The following is a 25,411-nucleotide window of genomic DNA, read 5'->3' as shown; positions in this document are numbered from 1 at the left end:
AGTACTTATTGAGTGCACCACCCCTACTGACTTTGGGGTCACCAGGTCAAAGGTCAAGGTCACAGGGGCCAACATTAATTTTTTGCATGAACTTGACCTAGAAATCATCAAGGTGAACATTCTGACCAATTTTCAAGAAGATCTTGTGAAATATATGGCCTCTAGAGAGGTCACAAGGTTTTTCTATTTTTAGACATACTGACCTAGTTTTTGACCGCACGTGACCCAGTTTCGAACCTGACCTAGATATCATCAAGGTGAACATTCTGACCAATTTTCATAAAGACCCCATGAAAAATGTGACCTCTAGAGTGGTCACAAGCAAAAGTTTACGCACGGACGACGGACGCTGCGCGATCACAAAAGCTCACCTTGTCACTTTGTGACAGGTGAGCTAATAGTAATAATAATAATAATAATAATAATAAAATCGTTATTTAATGAAGGTAACATACAAAGTGTACATAACATGAAAATGAAACGTAAACTTATTTTCAGTATGGCCTTCAGTTAACAACAATGCACATGTATACAAACATTTATGATAAATTTCACAAAATCATATTTTAAAAAAAAAATGTATCAATAATCAATGTATTAAATACGATTAGAAGCTTCCCATTCATCCATCCGACAGAAACTCACATAATTATAAGACTATTAAAGAGAATAAACAAACAACAGCAAAACAAAATAATAATAAAATAACTGACATCATGATATGTAAAAACTGTAATAATATAATTATTTTAAGCACTGGACTGCAACATGAACAAATGTCGTTTGATATTATTTTTGAATGTTTGTAATGTATTTGATTCCTTAATTTCAGCAGGTAATTTAATCCAAATATTAACACTGAAGTACGAGAATGAATCTTTAAGATAATTTGTACGAGGTGTTATACGCAAAACAAGATCTTTGTGAGCTGTTGATCGTAGATTATGCAATTTATTATTTGAGACACTTAATATCAGGTAACAAGTATAAACACTTATCCACTGAAATTCTAGTATATTTAATTTGGTCAAGATGCCCGTGTTTAAATGACCACGATAAGGAACACTCGACTGTTCGTAATTAACGACTTCGGGCGATTAGCAAGTGTAATAAGGAGTTGCTTTTATTCAGTGTCATTTGAACATGCATTTTCCAGTTTAGGGTATGATCAATATGAACTCTGTGGAGTTTTTCTGTGGTTGAAAATTGTACAGTTTAATCTTTGAGAGAAGTAACGTTTTTCTTCTCGCAATTTAACACAATCATACTACAAAAAATATATAATGTATCATAGTAAAAATCTTGGTTAAAACAAATCCAAATTAAAGGTTACAAAAATATGTTACATATCAAACTAGGCATCATACAAACATTACAAATCTTTGCGAACAAAAAATAAATAAAAATACAAAAAAAAACATCCATCAAAATGTTATTCTTCTGAATATTAAATTTGTGAAATAAAAATGTCTTCTGTGTCTTACTTCACTCACTGTATGTGCTTGAAAAAGCTGCAAAACTTGGACATACATCTTCTTATATACATCTTCAATGTCTGTTTTTTTGGCAGGCCTTCAGTTTTTCATAGTAAATACTGTGAAATCATTAAATTTCATGAGCATGAAATTTCATGGTTTTGGTAGAAACTGCAATTTCATGGGGATATGAATTCATGGATTTCACCTTTTGAACATAAAATGAATGGGAATTTTACTTGTTCATTGGGATTAAATTTCGTGGATTAACTCAACCACGAAAATTAGTCCCCCACGAATGTTAATGATTTCACAGTATGTCTCTTCATCAGGTCATTTAAAACATGTTCTGAGTTAGGCACAAGTTAAATCCAAACCAACTGTGTTTTCAGCTTTGGTCATTTTACATATGTCTCCATTTAAAAGCATTTTCAAAGACTAAAGATTTTTTTTCTCTAAATTAAACATGGTGGGCATGTGAACTTTTCAGCTTTAAAAATGGAGTCACTGGCTTGATAGTTTTGTACTGACTAATAGTCTTCCAAGTGTCTAAACATCAGCTATGGCAATGTGGGCATTGTACCAGATAGCAAGCAGTGCCTTCACTTAGCAACAGCTTCCTGTTTGTGCAACTGTTTAGGGAACAGTTTCTTGAATACTGGTAAAAGAATCCACAAAAGAAGAAACACAATTGAAAAAATTGCTAGTCGTTTATGTATACATTTTGCTCAGACAACAACTGGAAAATAAAAGTGCCTTCCATTATGGGACACCAATACATGTGGGAAGTTTTCCAACCAAGTAAACAATTTTTCTATGTCTCAGACTGTATGCTCCTAAGCTTGTTACTGTCATAGTGGCTGAATCTTTCATGCAAATATCAATGACCCTTTGTGCCTCAGGAAATATTTCCTTTTTAGGTGTGACATAGATATCCAGAGAAGTTCCTGATTGTATATTTGTTGTAGATTTTTTTGTGATATGCAGCATCTGTCCAGAACTGTAAAAAGAAACTGCTAGATTTACTTTATGCTCTTTCAAGTATATCTCCATAATATAACAAACTTAAAGTAAAATACAGTATGTAATTCAATCCAAGAATTCAAATCAGCCAAATGACAATTTTAATTAAGCACTAAGACAAAATCTATTCAATTTTGTACTAACTAGACTGATATCTTTACAAGTGGAAACCTTTATTAATTTGTTGAAAATCAATGAATTTCCATCAATTGAAAATCATTTAAATGTACAGAAAGCCTAAAACGAAATATTAAATGTGTTAACTCAACTGAAACACAGACAATGCTATTGAAATAGTAGTGTAAGCAAATGCAAAAACTCATTGGGTATTGATTTACTTGATACTGTTATGGATGTAATAGTGTAACAACAAGAGTGATATTTGTTTTCTGTGGAAGTATAGCATATGACATACATATAGAACAAATGGACTGGGAAATTTAAATGTCTTTGTACTGCATTTTGTACCATTTGTAGAGTGGGGGAAATCATTAAATATAAAGGCAGTGGTGTCAGGTTAAAAATTATCTTATTTCCACCTTTTGTGTCTGTGATAAAGTTTGATAAGATGAAAAGTATGCATCACAGTTTTTTCTGGGCTGTACAGAGAAAAGTGTTTAGTGCCAATGTCAAACCATATTTTGCTAAAATGTGACCTATGGCAAGTAGAGTGTAATCAAGGTCGTGAGCTAAAAAAGAAAGGGAGTAATCTGACATAAATCAGCCCAGAGATTTCTAACATGCCCTGATGACACTGATGAAATTTCAAATCAGTCCAGAGATTTCTAACATGCCCTGATGACATTGATGAAATTTCAGATCAGCCCAGAGATTTCTAACATGCCCTGATGACACTGATGAAATTTCAAATCAGCCCAGAGATATCTAACATGCCCTGATGACACTGATGAAATTTCAAATCAGTCCAGAGATTTCTAACATGCCCTGATGACAATGATGAAATTTCAAATCAGTCCAGAGATTTCTAACATGCCCTGGTGACATTGATGAAATTTCAAATCAGTCTTGTTAGAGTTACTGAGAAATATCCATTCAAACCCACCGCTGTTATGGATAGTAAAAGAGTTGAGGGTACTGGGTGGAAGCATTGACATTTGTAAGTATATTTTAAAGTCCATGTAGTCAACATCAATAAATTTGAAAATCCTTCAAGATGTTTAGGAGATACACAAAATGGAAGGCTTTGTCCTTGAGTGGTGACCTTGACCTTGAGTCAACATGGCTGACTAATGAGTTCTGCAGATCATCTTGATGAGGTGATCATTTGACCAAAGTTTCATAAAAATCCTTCAAGGGGTTCAGGAGATACAGAGCAGATATAAAAAGGAAGGCTCAAACATTTGACCTCGAGTTGTGACCATGATGATATACATGTATGTATATACTTGAACTGTCAAATCAATCATATACACATACAGCACTGGTAAAGAAAGAAAAATGCAAAACAATGTGAAATATAGCATTATTTGTAATCAAGGGCACATAACTCTTGTCCGACTAAACTGATTATATATTTTGGAACTCATCCAAGATCTTTTAATCATACATTTTCTGTGTAAATATTATTTGCATTGAAGAAATGAGCTGCTCGAGTGTAAACAAGGGAAAATATAGCAGTTTCTGTAAAACTCTAGTCCTACTGGTCAGATTTCACTCATAATCAAACTCATCTGAGATCTTATGCTCATACAAACTATGCATAAATATGATTTGGATTGCTGAAGGAATGAAGGTGTTATAGTGTAAACAAGGTAAAATATAGGGATTTTTGCAAAATTTAGGATCCATAACTCCGGTCCTACTTGTCTGATCTTGTTCAAAATTTAACTCATCCAAGATATTATGGCAATACATATACTATGTAAATATGTTTTGGATTAGGGAAGAAATGAAAGTGCTAGAGTGTGAACAATATAAAATACAGTAATTTTATGTCAGTCAAGGGCATATAACTCTAGTCCTACCTTTCTGATGTTGCTATTAATGAAACTCATTTAAGATCTTGAGGTCATACACATTCTATGTAAATATGACTAGGACTGGTAAAGAAATGAAGATGCCAGAGTGTGAACAAGGAGAAATATAGAAAATTTTGTCAATTAAGGACATATAAATTTTGTCCTACTGGCCAAGTTTCGCTAATAATCTAATTCATCACATAACTCTGGACATACTGATCTTATCTTGCCCATAATCAAACTTGTACGAGGTCTTGTGACCATGTTTGATCAAAATTGCTGATGCCAGTGTGTAAACAAACTAAATATGAACGGACGGACAGACGATAGACATTCATCGATCATAATAGCTTCGGCTCAGGTCAGCTAAAAAGCATTAGCAGCAACTTATACAGGCCAATAGTTTCTAGGTCAAAAGTGATAAATGTTGCCTACCCTGATAGTTCTGTATGTTTGAAGTTGCCACAAGGAACTGTATCTCGCAATTTCTCAAATCCAACATCCTCTACATGACCAATTCCTGTACCGTAGATGAAGACAATAAATTATGTTGCCTGCTGTAATAAATGTTTGTATATTCCATCACAGTTGACTATATTGTGTTATTAAATTGAGTGCAATTTTTATTTTGACATTCCTAGGAAAGGAATAATATTGGTAATTTAGTTTCATTTAGGCGTAAAAAAAATCCGGTATCCCGATCTACCCTAAATTTTTGGCCGACCCTAAATGTTTTTATGGCCTTGGAGAATATGTTTTCAACTTTTTAACAAAAACTTGCAAAACTGCACTTTTTATGCTTTAAACATGGTCAGTGATGTTAGAACTCAACTTACTGATGCAGGCATAACCCCATGTGGCTGGCACAGTAGAATGTTGAAGGGAAGCATTGAAGGGGTCGCAGGGAGGAGGAGATTCACCATTTGTAACATTTTAGTGCCATGTACTGGCATCCACACGGACAGACACACACAAATCCCGTCGGTGAAAAGCTAGCTCATCACCAAAGGTGATTTAATGCGCCTATATACTGTCATTTTACTCCAATGACAATTGACAGGTTTACAAATTTGCATATTAATGGAATTACTTCCCTTTATGCATTCAGTAATCGTTACATTTGTATTAATTTTTTGACACAAAAATAATTCCAGAAAAGTTCACTTAATTACAATAAAAAAAATATTACCTTCCTACCCTAATTTCTTTGAGCATGTTACTGGAAACAAAGTTTTTTTAGGCCTAACTAAATTTCTCTACTTAGGGGAAATATGCTTATTTTAGGTTGATTGTGAAGAAAGTTCTACAACTTATATTAATTTCTCTCAACACCTCATTCCTGATGGAATCCACCGCCACAAGGGTATATGAGAAGAAGCCGGTTTCCTTTTAAATGCTGAATGCAAAGCAAGGGAGCTACTGGTACCATTCTTAATGTCTTTGGAATGACAAGGCCAGGGATCGAACCCAAGACCTCCGGCATTCGAAGTGGACACTCTACCACTAGGCTATCGAGGCGCAATAGTTGTGATATACAAACTGGGATTTTGCTGCATAGTAAGACAAGATTTCAACAAACCCTTAGCCACTGTACATTCCAGGTGGAGAAAGTGCAGGGACTTATTCCCAAATTCATGTCAATTTCAGCAAACGTTATGCAACTTACTATTAAGATGGCGTAAACACACGAAAGATTTGTTCCCCTTTGAAAAGATGTAAAATATTCAATTCCTTCAGAGAAAAAATGTAAGAGATATAAGCTTCTTATTGTACAACCATTACCTGAGCTTCTTGTTGCTCAGAACCCTGGGATCCAGCACTAAACTACACGACATCTGCCAAGCGTGTGATTGTCTTGACAAGCCATCTGTGCAGCATTGGCCAACTGTTCCTGGTTAGTCGCTGCTCCACCAACAGGTATCTTGGTATCTTCAACCGAAGCTTTGGCAGTTTTCAAAATGCTTTCTCCGTAAAAGTACAAGTTGACTTCATCTATGAATAACAAGTGAATGAAGTATTGCCATGCAATACAAAGTCCAGTACTGGAAGGGACCTTTTTTTATAACATATAAAATGAACGATGTATAAATAATATTGTACTATACATACCATATATATGTTACAACAAAACACTTTGATTAAAATTTGCATATATAAAAACCTACAGTTGTTTTCATATGGAATTCTTTGGCCGATTATAAAACAAGAGGTCATGATGACCCTGGATCGCTCACCTGAGTAATATAGGCTTCCCGTTTCAAATGTCAAACTGATGCTAAAATATAAAGAAAGAAAGTCAGTAGGTCACATTCATGGTCACTGAAAGTCAGTTTTAAGATCAGTGTGCAAAACTGTGTTTGTCATCCAATTTCAAGGCTGTATCTTTAAAAAAAAAAGTAGGTCAGTAGGTCAAGGTCAAAGTGAAGTGACCCCTAATTACTTTGGGTCATCAGATAATTATAATAAAACAGTTTAGGAAATATGATCAGAAAATTTTAAGGTATTATTTCCTATGTAACTCATTTAACAAGTGACCCCCAGGGCAGGGCCTGTTTTCACACCAGGGAAATAATTGGAACATTCATGTTAGAGAACCACTATTGGCAATGCAAAATACCAAATAATAAGTATCAAAGGTCTAGGCCTTGAAGTTTCAGGCAAAAAGATTTTTTTTTTAAATCCTATGTAAGTCTATGTTAAACTTTGGACCCCCAGGGTTGGGCCTCTTTTCAAACCTGTGACCTATTTTGAACAATCTTGGTAGAGGACCACACGCAATGCTACATACGATATCAAAAGCCTAGGTCTTGTGGTTTAGGACAAGATGATTCTTAATTTTTTTTCTTATACAAGTCTATGTTAAACTTTAGACCCCTGGAGCAGTGCCTCTTTTCACCCTAGGGGCATAATTTGAACAGTCTTGGTACCACTAGAAGATGTCACAAACTAAATGTCAAAACCTTAGGCCCTGTGGTTTTGGACAAGAAGATTTTTGAAGTTTTTTCCTGTATAAGTCTACATAAACTTTGTGACCCCCGGGGGCAGGGCCATATTTGTTTCTAGGGAGATAATTTGTAAAAACTTGGTAGAGGACCACTATATGATGCTACATACCAAGTGTCAAAGCCCTAAGCCCTGTGGTTTTGGACAAAAAGATTTTCAAAGTTTTTCCAATAAAAGTCTATGTAAACCATATGACCCCCAAGTGGAGGCCATATTTGACCCTAGGGGAATAATCTGTATTATCTTGGCAGAGGACGTTATATGATACTACATACCAAATATCAAAGCCCTAGCTACTATGGTTTTAGACAAGAAGATTTTTAAAGTTTTTCCTTTCGGGTGCCATAGCAAACAGAGTTCTTCATGGATTCCAATTCTTTAGGCAATTTTGATAAGGCGGCACCCAAGGATCATTTCCGTAAAATTTAGTGTAAATCTACCCAGTGGTTTTGAAGAAGAAGATTTTTGAAATTTATAATATAGCCATAATGGGAAAATAAGCCCTGGCGGCCATGTTTCTTTACTGAAACAGAATCGCTTAGACAGTTTTGGTAGAGGGTCACCTAGAAATCATTTCTACAAAATATTTTTCAAATCTGGCTAACAGTTTCTGAGAAGAAGATTTTCAAAGTTTTTCCTTTCGGTTGCCATGGCAACCAGAGTTCTGCATGGAATTAAATTATTTGGGCAACTTTGAAAGGGGGCCACCCAAGGATCATTCCTATTAAGTTTGGTGTAAATCTGCCCAGCGGTTTTGAAGTAGAAGATTTTCTAACAAACTGTTGACAAACCACAAACAATGCACGTCGAGCGGTCACAAAAGCTCACCTTGAGCCTTTGGCTTTTCTATACAAGTCCATAATAAACTCTTTACCAGGTACAGATAGGTAAAATACACCTGAAAATTGGATGTAACATGCATATTGTACCAAAGAAAGTGGTCTCAATTTTTCCCTACGACCAGAAATAGAAAACTTACAATAAAATCTATTTGTAGTAAAACAAAGAGATGTAATTCTAAAAACAAGGATTCCTCATGGTGGTGAACATTTGTGCCAAGTTACATCAAAATCTTTCCATGCATGAAGAAGAAATGCTCCGGACAGTCATTCTTGAATTTGGCATTTGACCTCTAAGTGTAACCTTGACCTTAGACCTAGGGACCTGGTTCTTGTGCAATACAATCAGTCTCAAGGTGGTGAACATTTGTGCCAAGTTACATCAAAATCCCTCCATGCATGATGAAGAAATGCTTCAGACAAAGTCATTCTTGTATCTGACCTTTAGCCTCTAAGTGTGACCTTGACCTTAGATCTAGGGGCATGGTTCTTATTGTGGTAAACATTTGTGCAAAGTAACATTAAAATCCCTTTAAATATTGTTGAGTTACAGACTGGACAGAAAAAGCCCTTTCAGCCTTTTACTTCCAAAGTGTGACCTTCACCTTGCAACTAAGGGCCCGGGTTTTGCACATGACATGTTGTCTTATCCAGGAAAATATTTGTGCAAACTGATATTTAAATCTTGTTTTGCATGACAAAGTTATAGACTGGACAGGAAAAAAAAATCCTATTGACTTTTGATCTTCAAGTGTGACCTTGACCTTAAAGCTAGAGTTCTGGGTGTTGTGCATGACAATTTGTCTCATCATGGGGAACATCTTTGCAAGTAATATCAAAATCCCTTCATGGATGGCAAAAGTTAAGAACCGGACATGAAATTGCAGACTGATGGACTGAAATGCCCATTCCTATAGTCCCCGAAACTCGTTTTAAACCAGTAGTGGGCCTAATAAGTAGTGGACAGTACCATTAACTGTTAACAAGAGCTCGTCGAACAAGAAATGCCCCCCTTGATGCATTCAGTAATTGCACAAGGAACAGAAATTATTTGCTCACTGTATCAACAGGTGTTATCTGCTGGTCATGATCAACCTCCCTATTAAGTTTAGAGACCCTAGGCCCAAGCGTTCTCAAAGTATCATCTGGAAAGGGTTAAACTGTTCCGGGTCAATGTGACCTTGGCCTTAAGCCTACAGATCTCAAAATCTATAGGGGTTATCTATAGGTCATGACCAACCTCCCTATCAAGTTTCATGATCCTAGGCCCAAGCGTTCTCAAGTTACTGTCTGGAAATGGTTTAACTGTTCCGGGTCACTGTAACCTTGACCTTTGACCTTCTGACCTTAAAACCAATTGGGTCATCTGCTGGTCATGATGAACCTCTCAATCATCTTTCAGGACCCTTGGCCCAACCGTTCTCAAGTTATCGTCCAATAACCGTTTAACTGTTCCTGGCCAATCTGACCTTGAACTTTGACCAAATGACCTCAAAATCAGGTCATCTGCTGGTCATGATCAATCTCCCTATCAATTTTCCTGATCCTAGGCCCAAGTGTTCTTGATTTATCGCCCAGAAACCGTTTCTGTTCCTGGTCACTGTGACCTTGACCTTTGACCTACAAACTTTAAATAGATCTGCTGGTCATGACCAACCTTCCTATCAACTTTCACGATCCTAGGCCCAAGCAATCTTGAGTTATTATCAGGAAACCGTTAAACTGTTCTGGGTCACTGTGACCTTGAACTTTGACATACTGACCTCAAAATCAAAAGGGATTATCTGCCGGTCATGAACAACCTCCCTATGAACTGTCATATGATCCTAGGCCCAAGCGTTCTTGAGTTATCATATGGAAACCTTTTAACTGTTCAGGGTCACTATGACCTTGACTTCTGACATACAGATCTCAAAATCAATAGAGGTCATCTGCAGATGATCATCAACCTTCCTATCAACTTTCACGATCCTAGGCCCAAGTAATCTTGAGTTATTATCAGGAAACCGTTAAACTGTTCCGGGTCACTGTGACCTTGAATTTTGACATACTGACCTCAAAATCAAAAGGGGTTATCTGCTGGTCATGTTCAACCTCCCTATGAACTGTCTTGATCCTAGGCCCAAGCGTTCTTGAGTTATCATCCGGAAACCTTTTAACTGTTCAGGGTCACTATAACCTTGACTTTTGACATACAGATCTCAAAATCAATAGAGGTCATCTGCAGATGATGATCAACCTTCCTATCAACTCTCATGATCCTAGGCCCAAGCGTTCTAGAGTTATGATCCAGAAACGGATTGGTCTACATACAGACCGACCGACAGACAGACTGACCGACATCTGCAAAACAATATACCCCTCCTTCTTTGAAGGAGGGGCATAAAAAGGGGCTCTTACCAAAAAAAATACTGACTGAATGGCAAACAGTGTAGATCATGATCAGACTGCACAGATGTGCAATTTGATCATGATCTGCACTATTCACAAAGGCAAAATCAATCTTGTTCAGTCCTGAAGCCCAAAGAAATGGAAGGATTTTTCTATGAACTCTTAAGTGTATCCCTAAGTGTTTACTTTATAAAAACACCCCAATTTTCATTTTTTTTTAATGCTGAAGGTACTATCCTCAAAATATTTGTCAGTAAAGTAAATCTACCAAACATGAGGCCTCTCAGAAAATCCAGAAAAAGAAATTGTTTTGTCTGGAGGCTTGGTCTTCAAAATTCAAGGTTAAAATAAAACCAAGGTCAAAAGACACAACAAAACAAAATATTACCTGTGATCAGCAAAGTTTTCATCACTATTGGCATTCAAAGTTCCTGCAATGGCAAACATTACTGTGGTGTCGAGATCGTCTATGATACCACTGGTGGTGTGGGCAGAACTGATACAAGCCTGAGTACCTTGTGAGCCTGACTGTAGATTTGCAATGATAAAAGAAACCTGCAATTGTAAAATATGATATGTTTTAATTTTCATCTCAATAATGTTAAAACCTCTATAATTTATAATGCAAGCTTATCAAATTGAGATCTTGACAAAAACAATTGTGATAAGGCAACAGAAATAGCTGCAAAGCTGGTAAGGTGTTGCCAATTTAACTCAGGAGGTCGAGGATTAAATTCTTGCTCTGCACTCCCTCAAAACAACTATTTTTCAAAGTAAGTTTATACATGTGTGATTCATAGGGTTTCTTTATAAGCAAGCTAAAATATGTTTAAATAGAGCTAAGTCGATACAATAGTCATGTGTACTAAACAAGATCAACTATCATTTTTTTTGTTTTGTTTTAAGTGAACTTAAAGTCAAACTAACACAGGTTTGGTCACATGGTGACTTTCCAGCTAAAATGATGGAGGATGACCATAAGTTCCTAACAGGCAATACTTTAGGCAATGTTGAGGCCCCCAAAAGCATGAATTCCAAGAATGAAATGTATACCTCAGGTATTGTTAAGTTATCCCTTTTTTTCAAACTTTTACTTTGGAACAAACTTGCAAACAACCATATTTACTTGCCTGTAAGACCAGGATTTTCTTTTTAAAATGATGGTCTTACAGGCGGTTCAAAAGGGTTACTAACTCAGCAGAAACAACAAGTTACTTTTTCAGTAACAGTGCGTGCATGCTGGGTAATATCTTGTTTAGTGTATGAGTAACTTGGGTTGGCCTGTAAGTTTCCAAGGTCCTGTACAGGCTCTCTACAACATTTACCCAGATCTTGTATATTCACTCTGATTCTACTCGCAATCTATGAAAAACATCAAAATTCAATTTGTTGTGATTCACGTATAGCTGAATGGAATATCCTTGCCAAAAAATCTAAATTATCCAACTTGTCCTATTCAAAAGAATCTGATATTCAACAGTTAAAAAGATAACATCAGTGTCAGTTCATTAATTAACAGGCTACTTGAGCCACGCCATGAGAAAACCAACATAGTGGCTTTACAACCAACATGGATCCAGACCAGCCTGCGCATCCGTGCAGTCTGGTCAGGATCCATGCTGTCCACTTTCAAAGCCTATTGCAATTAGAGAAACTGCTAGCGAACAGCATGGATCCAGACTGCGTGGATGCGCAGGCTGGTCTGAATCCATGCTGGTCGCAAAGCCACTATGTTGTTTTTCTCATGGCGTGGCTCTTTTTTTCCACTGCCAAAAAATAAAAAACTCCACATCATTTATATCAGTCAGAAGTCTGGAATTTTAACTCACTCAGTCTACCAATGTATTTATGTAATCTTTTAGCAGATTAAATGACTGTTATTTACTTATTCAAAATGATAACACTAAAATCTTCGATAAATAAACTTAAAATTTCAGGCAGCCAATGCAAAGAGGCAAAAGAGGAGAAATCTGAAATTTTGTGCAGAATAATGTCTGTATGTGCTTACACATACCTCTGCATTTTGTGCAGACACCGCTACACTCTTGAGTCACTGGCTAGCAGATCAAAGTCCATGGTCAGCTGATTGGCCAGTAGTCCAAGTTCTCAACATCTGTTCCCAATTTGCCTACCTAAAGAAAAGGAAATAACTCCTTGCTGAATATGTGTATCACAGTATAAAATATATCTTTAGATAGTAACTGATTCATGGCTTATACATCACTGTATGCAGTTCTTTACAAAATTATACTGGTACTTCTTACAAAAACTTTAAATGCATTTTAACTGGAAACTAGAGATGCTTTTGAGAAAAGCGCATGTCTCCCACAACTGCCCCTATGAAAAATGTTAGTTTCTCTAGATGTTTTAGACGAGTGGATCCAATTAGATGGTCTGGATGAGTGGATCCAATCAGTAATTCAAGGGCCATAAATCAAAAGTGCCTGGGCGGATTTGGCTAGTTATCGAACTTGGGTAAGGTCTTATGGCCAAACACATTTTGTTCAAGTTTGGTGAAGATTGGATGAGAAATGTTCGACTTAGAGAGCGGACAAGAGTAAACAGACGGATTTTTTCGGTAATTCAAGGGCCGTAACTCTAAAATGCCTGGACCGATTTGGCTAATTATCGAACTTGGCCGAGGTCTCATGGTCAAACACATTTTGTTCAAGTTTGGTGAAGATCGGATAATATATGTTCGACCTAGAATGCGGACAAGAGTAAAAAGGCCGATTTTTCGATAATTCAAGGGCCGTAACTTCAAAATGCCTGGACCGATTTGGCTAGTTATCGAACTTGGCCGAGGTCTCATGGTCAAACACATTTTGTTCAAGTCTGGTGAAGATCGGATGAGAAATGTTTGATTAAGAGTGCGGACATGAGTAAAAAGGCCAATTTTTCGATAATTCAAGGGCCGTAACTCTAAAATGCCTGGACCGATTTGGCTAGTTATCGAACCTGGCCGAGGTCTCATGTTCAAACACATTTTATTCAAGTTTGGTGAAGATCGGATGAGAAATGTTCGACTTAGAGTGCAGACAAGAGTAAAAAGGCCGATTTTTCGATAATTCAAGGGCCGTAACTCAAAAAAACCCGGACCGATTTGGCTAGTTATCGTACTTGGCCCAGGTCTCATGGTCAAACACATTTTGTTCAAGTTTGGTGAAGATCGGACGAGAAATGTTTGATTAAGAGTGCGGATATGAGTAAAAAGACCAATTTTTCGATAATTCAAGGGCCGTAACTCCAAAATGCCTGGATCGATTTGGCTAGTTATCGAACTTGGCCTAGGTCTCATGATCAAACACATTTTGTTCAAGTTTGGTGAAGATTGGATGAGAAATATTCGAATTAGAGTGCGGACAAGAGTAAAAAGACCGATTTTTGGTAATTCGAGGGCCATAACTCCAAGACTCCTGGACCGATTTGGCTAGTTATCGAACTAGGCCGAGGTCTTATGGTCAAACACATTTTATTCAAGTTTGGTGAAAATCGGATGAGAAATGTTTGACTTAGAGTGCGGACAAGCTTTGTGACAGACAGACACACAGACACACAGACAGACTGGAGTAAATCAATATGTCTCCCACACCACTGTGTGGTGGGAGACATAACTATTCATCTGTTCTGAAGAGATGTTTGATGACTGAATCTTAACTGTTGTGTTTAATAGTTACCATAGTTACTGTATGATTACAAAAATGTAGAACAAGCAGCTAATGTCTGACGGCGTTTTGGCCGGGTTTTCTGAATTAGGTGATTAAGAGTTAAAGTTCTAATAAAGGCATACAATAAATAACCTCCAAATTAATAAGCACTTTTGGTGGAATACGGGGAAAAAAGAAATGGACAGGTAGAAAATGAAATTAAAGAAATAAACTGGTGTAAAAAAATAAAAGTAAGAAAACAACCATTTTCAATGTTATATCCCTGAGACCTTGACCTTTGACCCTAAAATTAATAGAGGTCATGTACACATCAAGATATGTTTGAAATTTCAAGGTCCTATATCAAATACTTGTCCAGATATTAACCGGAAACCAATTTCAATGTTCAGGTCCCTGTAACCTTGACCTTTGACCAAGTGACCCCAAAATCAATAGGGGTCAGGTACACATCATGACCGACATACCTATAAAATTCTAGTCTTAAATGAAATACTTGTCCAGATATTGAACCAAAACCGTTTTCAATGTTCAGGTCCCTGTCACCTTGACCTTTGACCCAGAGACACAAAAATCTGTAGCGGTCATGTACACATCAAGATCAACATACCTATGAAGGTCCCTGTGACCTTGACCTTTGACCCAGAGACACAATAATCTATAGCGGTCATGTACACATCAAGATCAACATACCTATGAAGTAAGTTTCAAGGTCCTAAGTGAAATACTTGTCTAGATATTGAGTGAACTAAAAGGTTCATATGAGACTCGTTATCCCATCCATCCGCACGAACAGCCCTTAAATACAGGCCGGACCTTTCTTTGAAAATCCAGCCAAACATAGGAATAAATGTGGCAAAAAAGTAAGAGAAAAGTAGGAAGAAATAAGGAAATTTAACGAAAGAAGTAGGAGTTTATGTAAGGTACAAACTTTGACAAAAAGAGCTTTTGGGGACAAAAAAGGGCTTTTGCACTGGAATCATGACATTTCACTGTTCACAACTGAATGCACTAAAGATGCACCTACTGAATCAAAACTACTTTCATAAACAACAGTATATATTTTTTTGAACACTGACAAAAACACTTTACTTCTGATATGAAAAAGTACGAGTAACAGGATGTTTTATATAAAAGTAAAAAAAAAATTAGTAGGAAGCCCGTCCCTAGAATTGCCACTATAATGCCACCCTTTTCAATGGTGGAGTATTTAGACAATTTTCCACCAAAATGCCACCTAAAATGCCACCAAAATGGTGAAAAAATGAACAGGACAGTGGTAAACCCGTTTTCCACTAAATTCCACCTCTTTCCACTTGTGTACACCTTTAGGTGGCAATAAGTGGAGTATTTAGACAGTTTTACACCATTATGCCACCATTATGGTGGAAAATTTGTTTGCCACTTAATTACACCAATAGCCACCTTCATGGTGGCAGTAAGTGGAGTATTTAGACAAATTACCACTAAAATGCCACCATTATGGTGTAAAATCTATTTTCCACTAAACGCCACTTACTTCCACCAATCGCCACCTAACAGGTGGCAGTAAGCGGACAAAATTTCACCAAAACGCCACTATGGTGGCAGTCCTATTTTCCACTAAATGCCACCAAATAGCTGGCAATAGTAGGAAAATACGTGGAAATCGGCTGCACCTGCTGAAACGGGAAAAAACTCAGTAATAAGCAAAAATCATATTATATTAATATATTTTTTATTTTTATGAAAAATCAAAGACCCTTCACAAGAAATCACAAAAGATCTGAACACGAGGATCAGGATGTTGTCAATGCAGTCTTATTTCTTCATATTCCAGGATGGCCTAAGTACAGATGGCAAATGACTCTCCAAATTTCACTCCTTTGGATGTAAGGCCATTTTTCCAGCACACAATCTGTAACAGCAAACCATACATCTATTAATAGATATATTTTTCTAACATTCTGAATAATTTTGCAGAAAATTTGTAAATTTCCTCTAGGAAATATATGAAATCGAAAGACTAAACTAACTCACTGACATAACAAAAAACTCTACATTGTCAAACTTAATCTATGTAAAATACTGTGAAATCATTTAAATTCGCTGGCATGAAATTTCACGCAAACGTAAAAAGGACTGTTTCGTGCGGGCTTTAATTCGCGCATTTTCAATTTATAAATGAAAAAATAAATTGAAAAATAATAACAGCGCAGTCTTAAATTCACGCATCCGTTCTAGCGCGAAATACGCGGAAATTCGTCCTACATGAATAAAAATGATTTCACAGTAATATGCAACATCTTTATTATAACTGTGAGAAATTTCATCAAAATCTACATTGTAGAAAAAATTCTATTCACTCAAACAGTTACATTGTTTTGTGGAAATATATGCATCTTGAATCAATAACAAGAACTTGAGAATTGATGAAAGATGTGGAAGCACCATTGCTCTAAGGTGATTTACACTTGTGTCAAATTTCATGAATATTTATCAATGGATTACTTGTTATGTAAGAATTTATGGATTGAAAAACAATTAAAGGGCAATAACTCTAGTTACTGAAGTGATCCTGATGGAAATTGCACATGCAATGCTGTCCTGTAGTGATCTACATTTTTGTAAAGTTTCATGAAGTTCCATCAATAGATACAGGAAAAATCCCCATTTTTTACCAAATCAAGGGGAAATACTTCTTTTACTAGGTAAATAATTGAGCAGTGTTAAGCAGTGTTAATGAGCTTATAATAATTACATGAGGTTTAGTGATTCTGTAGACAAAGCTATAAAAATATTTTTCCAATTACAAGCATTTTCAGTTAATCTGACGGACAGATAAAAAAGAAAGGACAACGCCAAAAATAATATCCCTCCGCCTTTGGCAAAAGGTAATAGTAGCACTTGGGTTTTTCATCACATTTATAATTAATATTTATCATATATGCCGGGAAATTCTATTAATTACAGGCTGTCTAGCGTCCCTAAAATTCCTACTTTTTCCTATTTTTTTTCAATTTGGCTAAAATTCCTATTTTTTTTAAAAAATCAAAGGAAATTCCTAAAAAGGCCCTATTTTTTCACAAAAATTCCTAATTTTTTAACTTTTTTGCAATGATCAAAAAGAGAAAATGTTTTAAATGTTGTTTAAAAGTTCTTCTAATTCAGAAAAAAACAGTTTAGCACAGTTCAAAGCAGTTTACCAGTGGTAGATGTCTTTTCTGTAAATAAAGCACTATTTGTGAGTTACTTTTATGTCAATCACATAAAAGTAAGCACATTACATGGTCTTTTAAAGTCCATATTTTAATTTGAAAATTTCTAAATTTAGCCCTAAAATTTCCTTAAAATTGTACCAAATTCCTAATTTTAGCCCTATTTTTTTGTACAAATTGCCCTAAAATTAGCCCTAATTTTTTGTCAGGGTATGCTAGACAGCCTGTAATTAGTGTATTTCTTTAAAAATTAAGGGTTATTTAAACATTAGCTTTTATAAAAACATATAATATTTACCTGATTCAAAATTATTTTGATATGTTTCTTTTATGCAGTAATAAGCTGTATGCTGCTCAGGTATATTATACAGTCAGGAAGGCATATCATGTCACAAAGTTGCACTTTTTTCACAGAAGGAACCTGGTATGAACAGTTTAAAGTACATATTGTATCCTAAGTGCTAATCAATAATGTAAATACAAATGTAATTACAAAATGATACAATTTTACAAGCAGTGTTATAAACATGATTGAGCTATATTCCAGAAAATATATCTGGGATTTATCCATCTGCCAAACTTCCTAAGACATAAAAGGAGATTTGTTGATGTTAATTTAAAGCAGTTTTGTAAATGTTTCAAATTCAAGTATTTGTTAAGAGTAAGTAATTAAGACAATGTTAAAGACAGTAATAATTAAAAAAATAAACAGTATAATATTGTTACCTCTCACAATGTGTTTCCATTTTCTCCCTGGCTGACTCATCAAATGCCAGATTTCAAAATTTGGTGTTACTACACAGATAAATTGATTCCACACATACACTTTCTTGGTCAGCTAAAGAAGGTGTCAAGTCCTTAAGTTGAAAAGCTATTGTAAAAACATCCTTTTTATAAACACTTCTTTTTTTCAATTAATGAAGAGAAAAGGCAAGAACTATTTCTTTGCATCTGACCTGATGTTTGCCTGCATATATAAATCTTAACTGACCCAAATTCCACCTGGGATTGTTTCTATACACTTGTGTGGGAGCTTGTAACTTGATCTATCATTAATCTTATCTTTAACCAACTTTCACTAATGCAGAAATAATACACTGCAGACACATTTAAAAATGATCTTTCCAGATTCAGCTAGTACAGCCAATTTCCACTAGTTGCCACCTATTTTCCACCTTTTTCTGTCTTTCATTGAATATAATGCAAAGATATAATAAGTAATAAATATTCTGTCTCACAAAATAACAAAAATTCAAATTTTCTGTATACCACTCTGAATATTATTTTTGTCCAGCTAGAGTCAGCATAGACTTATTCTCATTTTAATGAAACCCTTTGAAGAAGGAGCCTGGGTATACTGTTTTGCAGATGTTGGTCAGTCTGTCGGTCATTTGGTATGTAGACTAATCGGTTTCCAGATGATAACTCAAGAACGCTTGGGCCTAAGATCATGAAACTTTATATGTAGGTTGGTCATGACCAGCAGTGACCATATTGACTTGGAGGCCAGTAGGTCAAAGGTCAAAATCACAGTGACCTGGAACAGTTAAACAGTTTCCAGATGATAACTCTAGTACTCTTGAGCCTAGGATCATGAAAGTAAATGGGAAGGTTGAACATAGCTAGCAGATAACTCCTAAAGATTTTTAGTTCAGTAGGTCAAAGGTCAAGGTCACAGTGAGCTGGAACAGTTAAGCTGTTTCCAGATGTTAATTTGAGAACTCTTTGACCTAGGATCATGAAACTAAATAGGGAGGTTGATCATGAACGGCAGACGACCCCTACTGATTTTGAGGTCAGTCGATGGTCAAAGGTCTAGGTTACATTGACCCAGAACACTAGAACTTTTTTTGCCCAATAACTAGAGAATGCTTTTGTCTAAGATCACATTTGATACAGAAGTCACTTATGACTGGTAAATGACCCATAATTATTGGTTTAAAGGTAGTACATCAAATGTCCAGTGCACAGTGACCAAGTGATTTCTGTTTCTTGTACAGTTACTGAATGCATCAAGGGGGCAGGGAGTATTTTGTGTTCTATGAGCTGTTGTCAATGTGGAGTTTTAGCAAAGTCAGGTTCCGTGTCAATTAGGCCTGAAGTTTGAAGTTTAGCATTATACCTTGATTCCGACCTGAGTCCATGTGAAGATTTATGTACAGGGTAATCCAATGTCTTACAGTTCTCTTTTAAATCAAACATCACAAAAATTTCTAAGTTTTTTTTCCACCTATTCGCCACCAAGAAAATTTGCTAAGTCCCTATTTTCCACTAAACGCCACTCAATTTCCACCATAAAAAAAAGCTATGTTCTACTTTCCACCAATTTACACCTTTCTGCCACCATAAAGAAAAACTATGTTCAAATTTACACCTAATGCCACCTAAATGCCACCAAAATAAAGTGGCTTTTGGTGGCAAATTTACCACTTAGGTGGAAAAAAGAGCTGAATTACACCAAACGCCAACTAATGCCACCTATTTACACCAACTGCCACCCTTTTTTCATGGAAATAAGTGGCAAAGAGTGGCATTAGGTGGCAAATCTAGGGACGGGAAAGTAGGGAAAAGTAGGAAAAAGTACAAACCCTGGAAAGCCTGACTTTATTAACAATGTTAGCACACTCACCATATCCTGTGCAGTTTTTGCAATGTTCTTTGCCAGTTTCACCATGTTGGTCTGGTAGTCAAAGAATCCAAGACCTTGTTTCAATTCTGTTCTTTCGTCAGTCTGTGCACACAGAAAACAAATAAAGCAATGATAGTGAAAGAAGTCTAGGTACATATAACCAAAGAAGCAGTTATACTTCTTTTGCTTATTTAATTAAAATTTAAATACTGTATGGTTTTGTTGTAAACAATTTTTATGCACAACTTAAGTACAACAGACTCTCTGACCTTTATTATTATATTTTGTTAAATTGTTGTTTAGTAAAATGAACCACTCTGACCTAACAACAAAATGACTAAGTTGTGTCACCCAGTGTTAGCTGCCACTTCTAACAAACAATCTCCTTGCAGAGAAAAATGACATTATAAAATAAAAGCTCTGATAAAATTTGCATAAAATCAAAGTCTGCAACATCGGATGCTTTTGTTATCAAAAGACAGGCAATGGAATCAAAAATCTGACAGAGAAACATGATTACTTGAGCCTTAAAAGTAATACATTTATATCACCATTGCCCCTGTATACCATTCAAATATAGCTATCACATCATCAGTAGCCATGAATCTGATCTAAAAAATAGCCTTTCGGCCACACCATTTTGAAACGTTGTTCATCGGAATTTTTTTTCTGAAAAAAATTTAGGCGGCGAGCGAAATATTAATTTAATTTTTTTTTTTTTTTTTTTGGTTATTAAGTAAATCAGGGGTGAGCGAAGAGAGAAGAAATATGTTCGGCTCTCGAGTGACTAATAACAACCTTAAAATAGAATGTATAGCCCTTTTACATAAAAACATAATTCCCCAGGGATTGAGAAAATCTGACCTGCAGATGGACAACAAAGCGAACTCGTGAAAAAAAGGTAATAACATAGGCATAATATATATTACACTGTAATCAAATATTAAAATGTATGTTTTTGAAAATGCTGTTAGAAAATATGTAATAAACAACAATGCATAACCTTAAACAATACTTATCACATACATAATGTGATTCAAATATTTAATGCTATGCAAATGTAGCATTTTTAGCTGACTTTATGAAGTTTTTGATACATCAAATATCTGTGTAAGTGTTAACAGACCTATTCAAGTTTTATTTGAAACTAAGAATAGTTATTTACTGTCAAAGTCTACACCAGGAGAAACAATACCCTTAAGTCTGAATCTAGACAGAGTTATTCCCTTTTTAACATAGAGTATTTTATTTAAGTTTTATATAATGACCAATAGCTCTGTTACTTTCAAAGCTTCTGACTATAATGCCCCTTTTACTGGCAAAGCTCTGATTCAGAAAAGTCGAGCATAATGTCTTATGTAGGTTATTAATAAAACCCGGCCGGGCCCGGACTGGCCCAAACAACGGAAATAGCTATTGTACGGAAACCGCCGGAGACTTACGGACGGCAGGCTAATATAATTACGAATGATATCGTGTCGATATCATCTTACATTCTGTCACATATATTTTGTAGAGGTCCACTAGGCAATGCTACATGTCAAATATCTAAGCTCTAGGCCTTCTGGTTTATTTTTTTTTAATTTTGAAGATTTTCCTATAGAAATCTATGTAAAATCAAGTGACCCCTGGGGCGGGGTCAATTTTGACCACGGGGTCATGATTTGAATAACTTTAGTAGAGGTCCACTTGGCAATGCTACATGTGAAATATCTAAGCTCTAGGGCATCTGGTTTTTGAGAAGAAGATTTTTTAAGATTTTCCTATGTAAAATCAAGTGACCCCTGGGGCGGGGTCAATTTTGATCCTGGGGTCATGATTTGAAAAAATTTGGCAGAGGTCTACTAGACAATGCTTCACACCAAATACCTAAGCTCTAGGGCTTCTGGTTTTTGAGAAGAAGATTTTTAAAGTTTTTCCTTTCGGTTGCCATGGCAACCAGAGTTCTGCATGGAGTTCAATTCTTTGAAAAATTTTGAAAGGGGGCCACCTAAGGATCTTTCCTGTGAAGTTTGGTGTAATTCTGCCCAGTGGTTTTCAGGAAGAAGATTTTTTTTAAAACTGTTGACGCACAACGCACGACTGACGACGGACATCAATCGGTCACAATAGCTCACCTTGTCACTTTGTGACAGGTGAGCTAAAAATTTCTTAACTACCAGGTTCATTTTCACTCTGCGGTGCTATGAAAATTAGGAATTTTAAGCACAGTTAAACATTAGTCTTTTCCCGCATTTTTCAACCTAGTCTGTAGCATTTATTTGCAGCCTTTATTTAACAGCTTTCTGCATTATGAAATAATTTGCCGTATTTGGTTTCAGCCCATTTCAACTGTTTCATAAATCGTTAAATACAATTTTCCCCGGAATCCAAAGATATTAGTTTGAGCCCAACTAGCTACAGCGCTCAATGAAATGAGAAAGTTGTCAATTTCTTATAGAGAGCCTGTGCATACCTACTTGTCGACAGGTTGTGTAAGCAGACCGCCTTGACAAGTTTCAAGTTTTATTTCGTTAAACCAGAAAGTCATAGACCCATGTGGTACATATACATCATATATACATGGCAACAGTGAACATTTAATCATAACACAATAAACAAATGATTCATATATGTAGTATGACAAATCCAACATCTCCAACAATTCATATATCTATGTTTCAATCTGACATATCAGCGAGATTCAGCAAAGATTTAAAGCTTTTCGTATCAACGTATGAATGCTATCTAAAGGTATCTATACTAGATTGAGATATATAACGGTCAAAATGATCTTGATTAAAAACAAAAAGAAAACGAAATATCAAGATCATTTTCCATTTAATGCACTACACAGCGTAAACAAAACACACTTAATGGTTATCTAATGCATAAGGACAATAATTTATTCATTTCCGTACACTTTAAACTTCAGGTCGTTTTGACTATGTTTCGACCAACTTAAAAGTCAGAATTCGCCGGGAATAATTATTTCTTGTTGTTTGGTTTTACGCCTGTTTTCGTCAATATATATATTTACATTATGAGCACTACACTCTTTTTCTACAATAACTTACAACTGTCCCATTTAATATTATTAGTTACGGATAGAGTGACCCAAACCTATGATCACTGATTGACGGGCGAACGCATCAACCCTCGTGTCATTCGGTCCAACGGAGGGGGGTAATTTTTGACTCGGTGAATCAGAGAAGAAACTATTTTCTCAGTGTTAGTTGTATTTCAAGTTTCAAAACTGAAAACTGGAATTATTTTAAAATCTGAACTGCACACATTTATTAACAATGGTTCAAATTGTTCATTTAAAAAGGATGAAAGTTAACATTGTGTGAATGGTTGTATATACCGATGTTGAAATAGTTAGTAGCTCGACTCGATCGTTATTTTTTAAATTCTGTGTTAAAAGATATGCTTGTATTGTTTAATATACGAAAGAAAGAACAAGCAAATATGATTAAAATTTAAAACATGAAGTTAGCAGTTAAGTGTTGAAACGCGAATGTTCATTGCTTTCACTACCCTCGCGTTTATTCATGTTAAATATTTACCCTTTTTTATAGTGCTGCTTTAAAACAGATTGAGCGGTCATGTTTTTGGGGACCCAGGTTCTAAATTTTGCGTAAAAGTTTGGAAACGGCACCGATCTTTCATATTTTATACTTCAGTTCATTCATATCTATAACATATTGTAACTCCGGTGGTCCTCTCCATACATATCATCCAGTTTTATTTCAAGCTAAAAAAGTTGAAATGACATCGATTCAGCGGCTGGCTATATCCAGCTATGTTATCCATGTTATTCAAATTTGAATTGTTGTACATACAATTGTAGAATTTATTCATACATAATTTGCTCATTTATATAGAATTTATTCATACATAATTTGCTCATTTATATACACAAAAAGTAGATAGACATTTTGATACATTAATCGATTAGATAATAAAAAAAAATCCTGAGCCTAATCTTTCTGAAATGACGCAGATTATCAGGGTTAAAAAATAAGCATAATTTTATTATCAATCTGGTTATAATATAATTTGTTTTCGGAAAACAAAGCTGTTGACGGATATCTTCTAGGTAGAATTAAAATATATATTTAAAAAACAGAAATTAAGGGATGGATTGTCTTAGAGGTGAAATAACTACCGAAAGAACGTAAAGAGATCGGGGTCTGGTTTTTCCGTCTTGATATCACTTGTCTACTAAATACACTGCTATTTCTGTTTAAAGTATGCTCAGTAATACCCATTTGACTAAATATCACCAACAAGTGGTCCCTTTTTTGCTTAAACCATTGAAAGTATTACATTTATCGGTGGTCTAAATTTAATTCAAGTTTCATAGTTAATTCCTGGTCAAATATGTCATCAGTTATGAAGCAGAAATTGCAATTTTTTATAGTACCTTTATAGTGTTATTTGCCATGTTAATTAAATAAAGCTTACCTCTAACATTGCCCCCTAAATGAAGCCCGATGTGACAACCCCATTTAGTAGTTTAAATAATAGTCCTGATGTTTTCGAAACAGCGTGATAACTTAATGACATGTTGATTGTCAAGCTACATTGAATGTAATATAATCACCTAAACTATCTCGTTATTTTAGGTATTTGCTTATTTGAAGGGCAATACCTCATTGAACATACGTTTCATCAATATTAAATACTTCCCTAGTAGAGTGAAACAAACAATTGCATTGATTAAGACGACACTATAACCATCCGTAATTATATTAGCCTTCCGTCCGTAAGTTTTCGGTGGTTTCCGTACAAGTGGAATCTGCTATTTCCATTGTTTGGGTGGGTTTTATTTATAACCTCTTATGTACAGTTCTTTTTCCAACTTTAAACTTTCATAACATAATAAATTTGTTGAAACAAAGTCTCAATTAAGGTCTGAAATGGAGATTGACGTTCATTAACATTAGTCTACTAAATGATTGGAAAATATGAAAATCTAAACTGATCTAAAAAAACAACTAAAGTGTAATATTTTCGTCCTTACCCCACCAACTTTCGTATGCAAATGCTGATCATTTGGACAGGAAAAACAGAAAACAGATAAGTGACATGCATCAATAAGTAGTTAACCTTACCAAAATAATGTAGATTGATGTTATCAAATGAAGTAGCAGGTTTTTCTTCATCCAGTTTCCTATGAAATAAATCGATTTTTGCAGTTTGTAATTTGGTAAACATTTGAAGAA

The 25,411-nt window shown here is 35.5% G+C and overlaps 2 protein-coding genes and 1 long non-coding RNA gene across 3 annotated transcripts in view; 1 reads left to right on the top strand and 2 right to left on the bottom strand.

Moving 5' to 3' along the window:
• Positions 1 to 25,411, top strand: part of LOC123537780 (ras-related protein Rab-5C-like) — a 329,876-nt gene that overhangs the window by 43,205 nt on the left and 261,260 nt on the right. The gene's annotated exons all lie outside the window — the stretch shown is intronic.
• On the bottom strand, positions 413 to 25,411 carry LOC123538815 (talin-2-like). The gene is made up of 7 exons (XM_053530420.1): positions 25,301 to 25,411; positions 20,202 to 20,303; positions 11,099 to 11,265; positions 6,712 to 6,752; positions 6,260 to 6,469; positions 4,913 to 4,997; positions 413 to 2,475 (listed from the first exon to the last, which is right to left on the bottom strand). The coding sequence occupies exons 1-5, from the start codon at positions 25,349 to 25,351 to the stop codon at positions 6,297 to 6,299; spliced, it is 534 nt and encodes a 177-aa protein (XP_053386395.1). The 5' UTR covers positions 25,352 to 25,411; the 3' UTR covers positions 413 to 2,475; positions 4,913 to 4,997; positions 6,260 to 6,296.
• Positions 16,054 to 18,417, bottom strand: LOC128550741 (uncharacterized). Its single transcript, XR_008368414.1, has 3 exons — positions 18,299 to 18,417; positions 17,871 to 17,993; positions 16,054 to 16,272 (listed from the first exon to the last, which is right to left on the bottom strand). It is a non-coding gene; the product is annotated as an uncharacterized LOC128550741 (long non-coding RNA).

This window comes from Mercenaria mercenaria, chromosome 18, assembly GCF_021730395.1.
Source record: "Mercenaria mercenaria strain notata chromosome 18, MADL_Memer_1, whole genome shotgun sequence".
NCBI classification, from domain to species: Eukaryota; Metazoa; Mollusca; class Bivalvia; order Venerida; family Veneridae; genus Mercenaria; species Mercenaria mercenaria.
The sequence above is the reverse complement of the archived record's forward strand: the minus strand, read 5'-3'. Positions and strand labels throughout refer to the sequence as shown.

Excerpts from the sequence above, each read along its gene's own strand:
- LOC123538815 (XM_053530420.1), bottom strand. The coding sequence starts at position 25,351 with ATGAAGAAAAACCTGCTACTTCATTTGATAACATCAATCTACATTATT. Across the intron at positions 11,266-20,201 it reads CAAAAACTGCACAGGATATG|GTTTCTTTTATCATTGCAAA; the intron begins GTGAGTGTGCTA and ends TTACAATTGCAG. Across the intron at positions 6,753-11,098 it reads GAAAACTTTGCTGATCACAG|CATCAGTTTGACATTTGAAA; the intron begins GTAATATTTTGT and ends TTTATATTTTAG.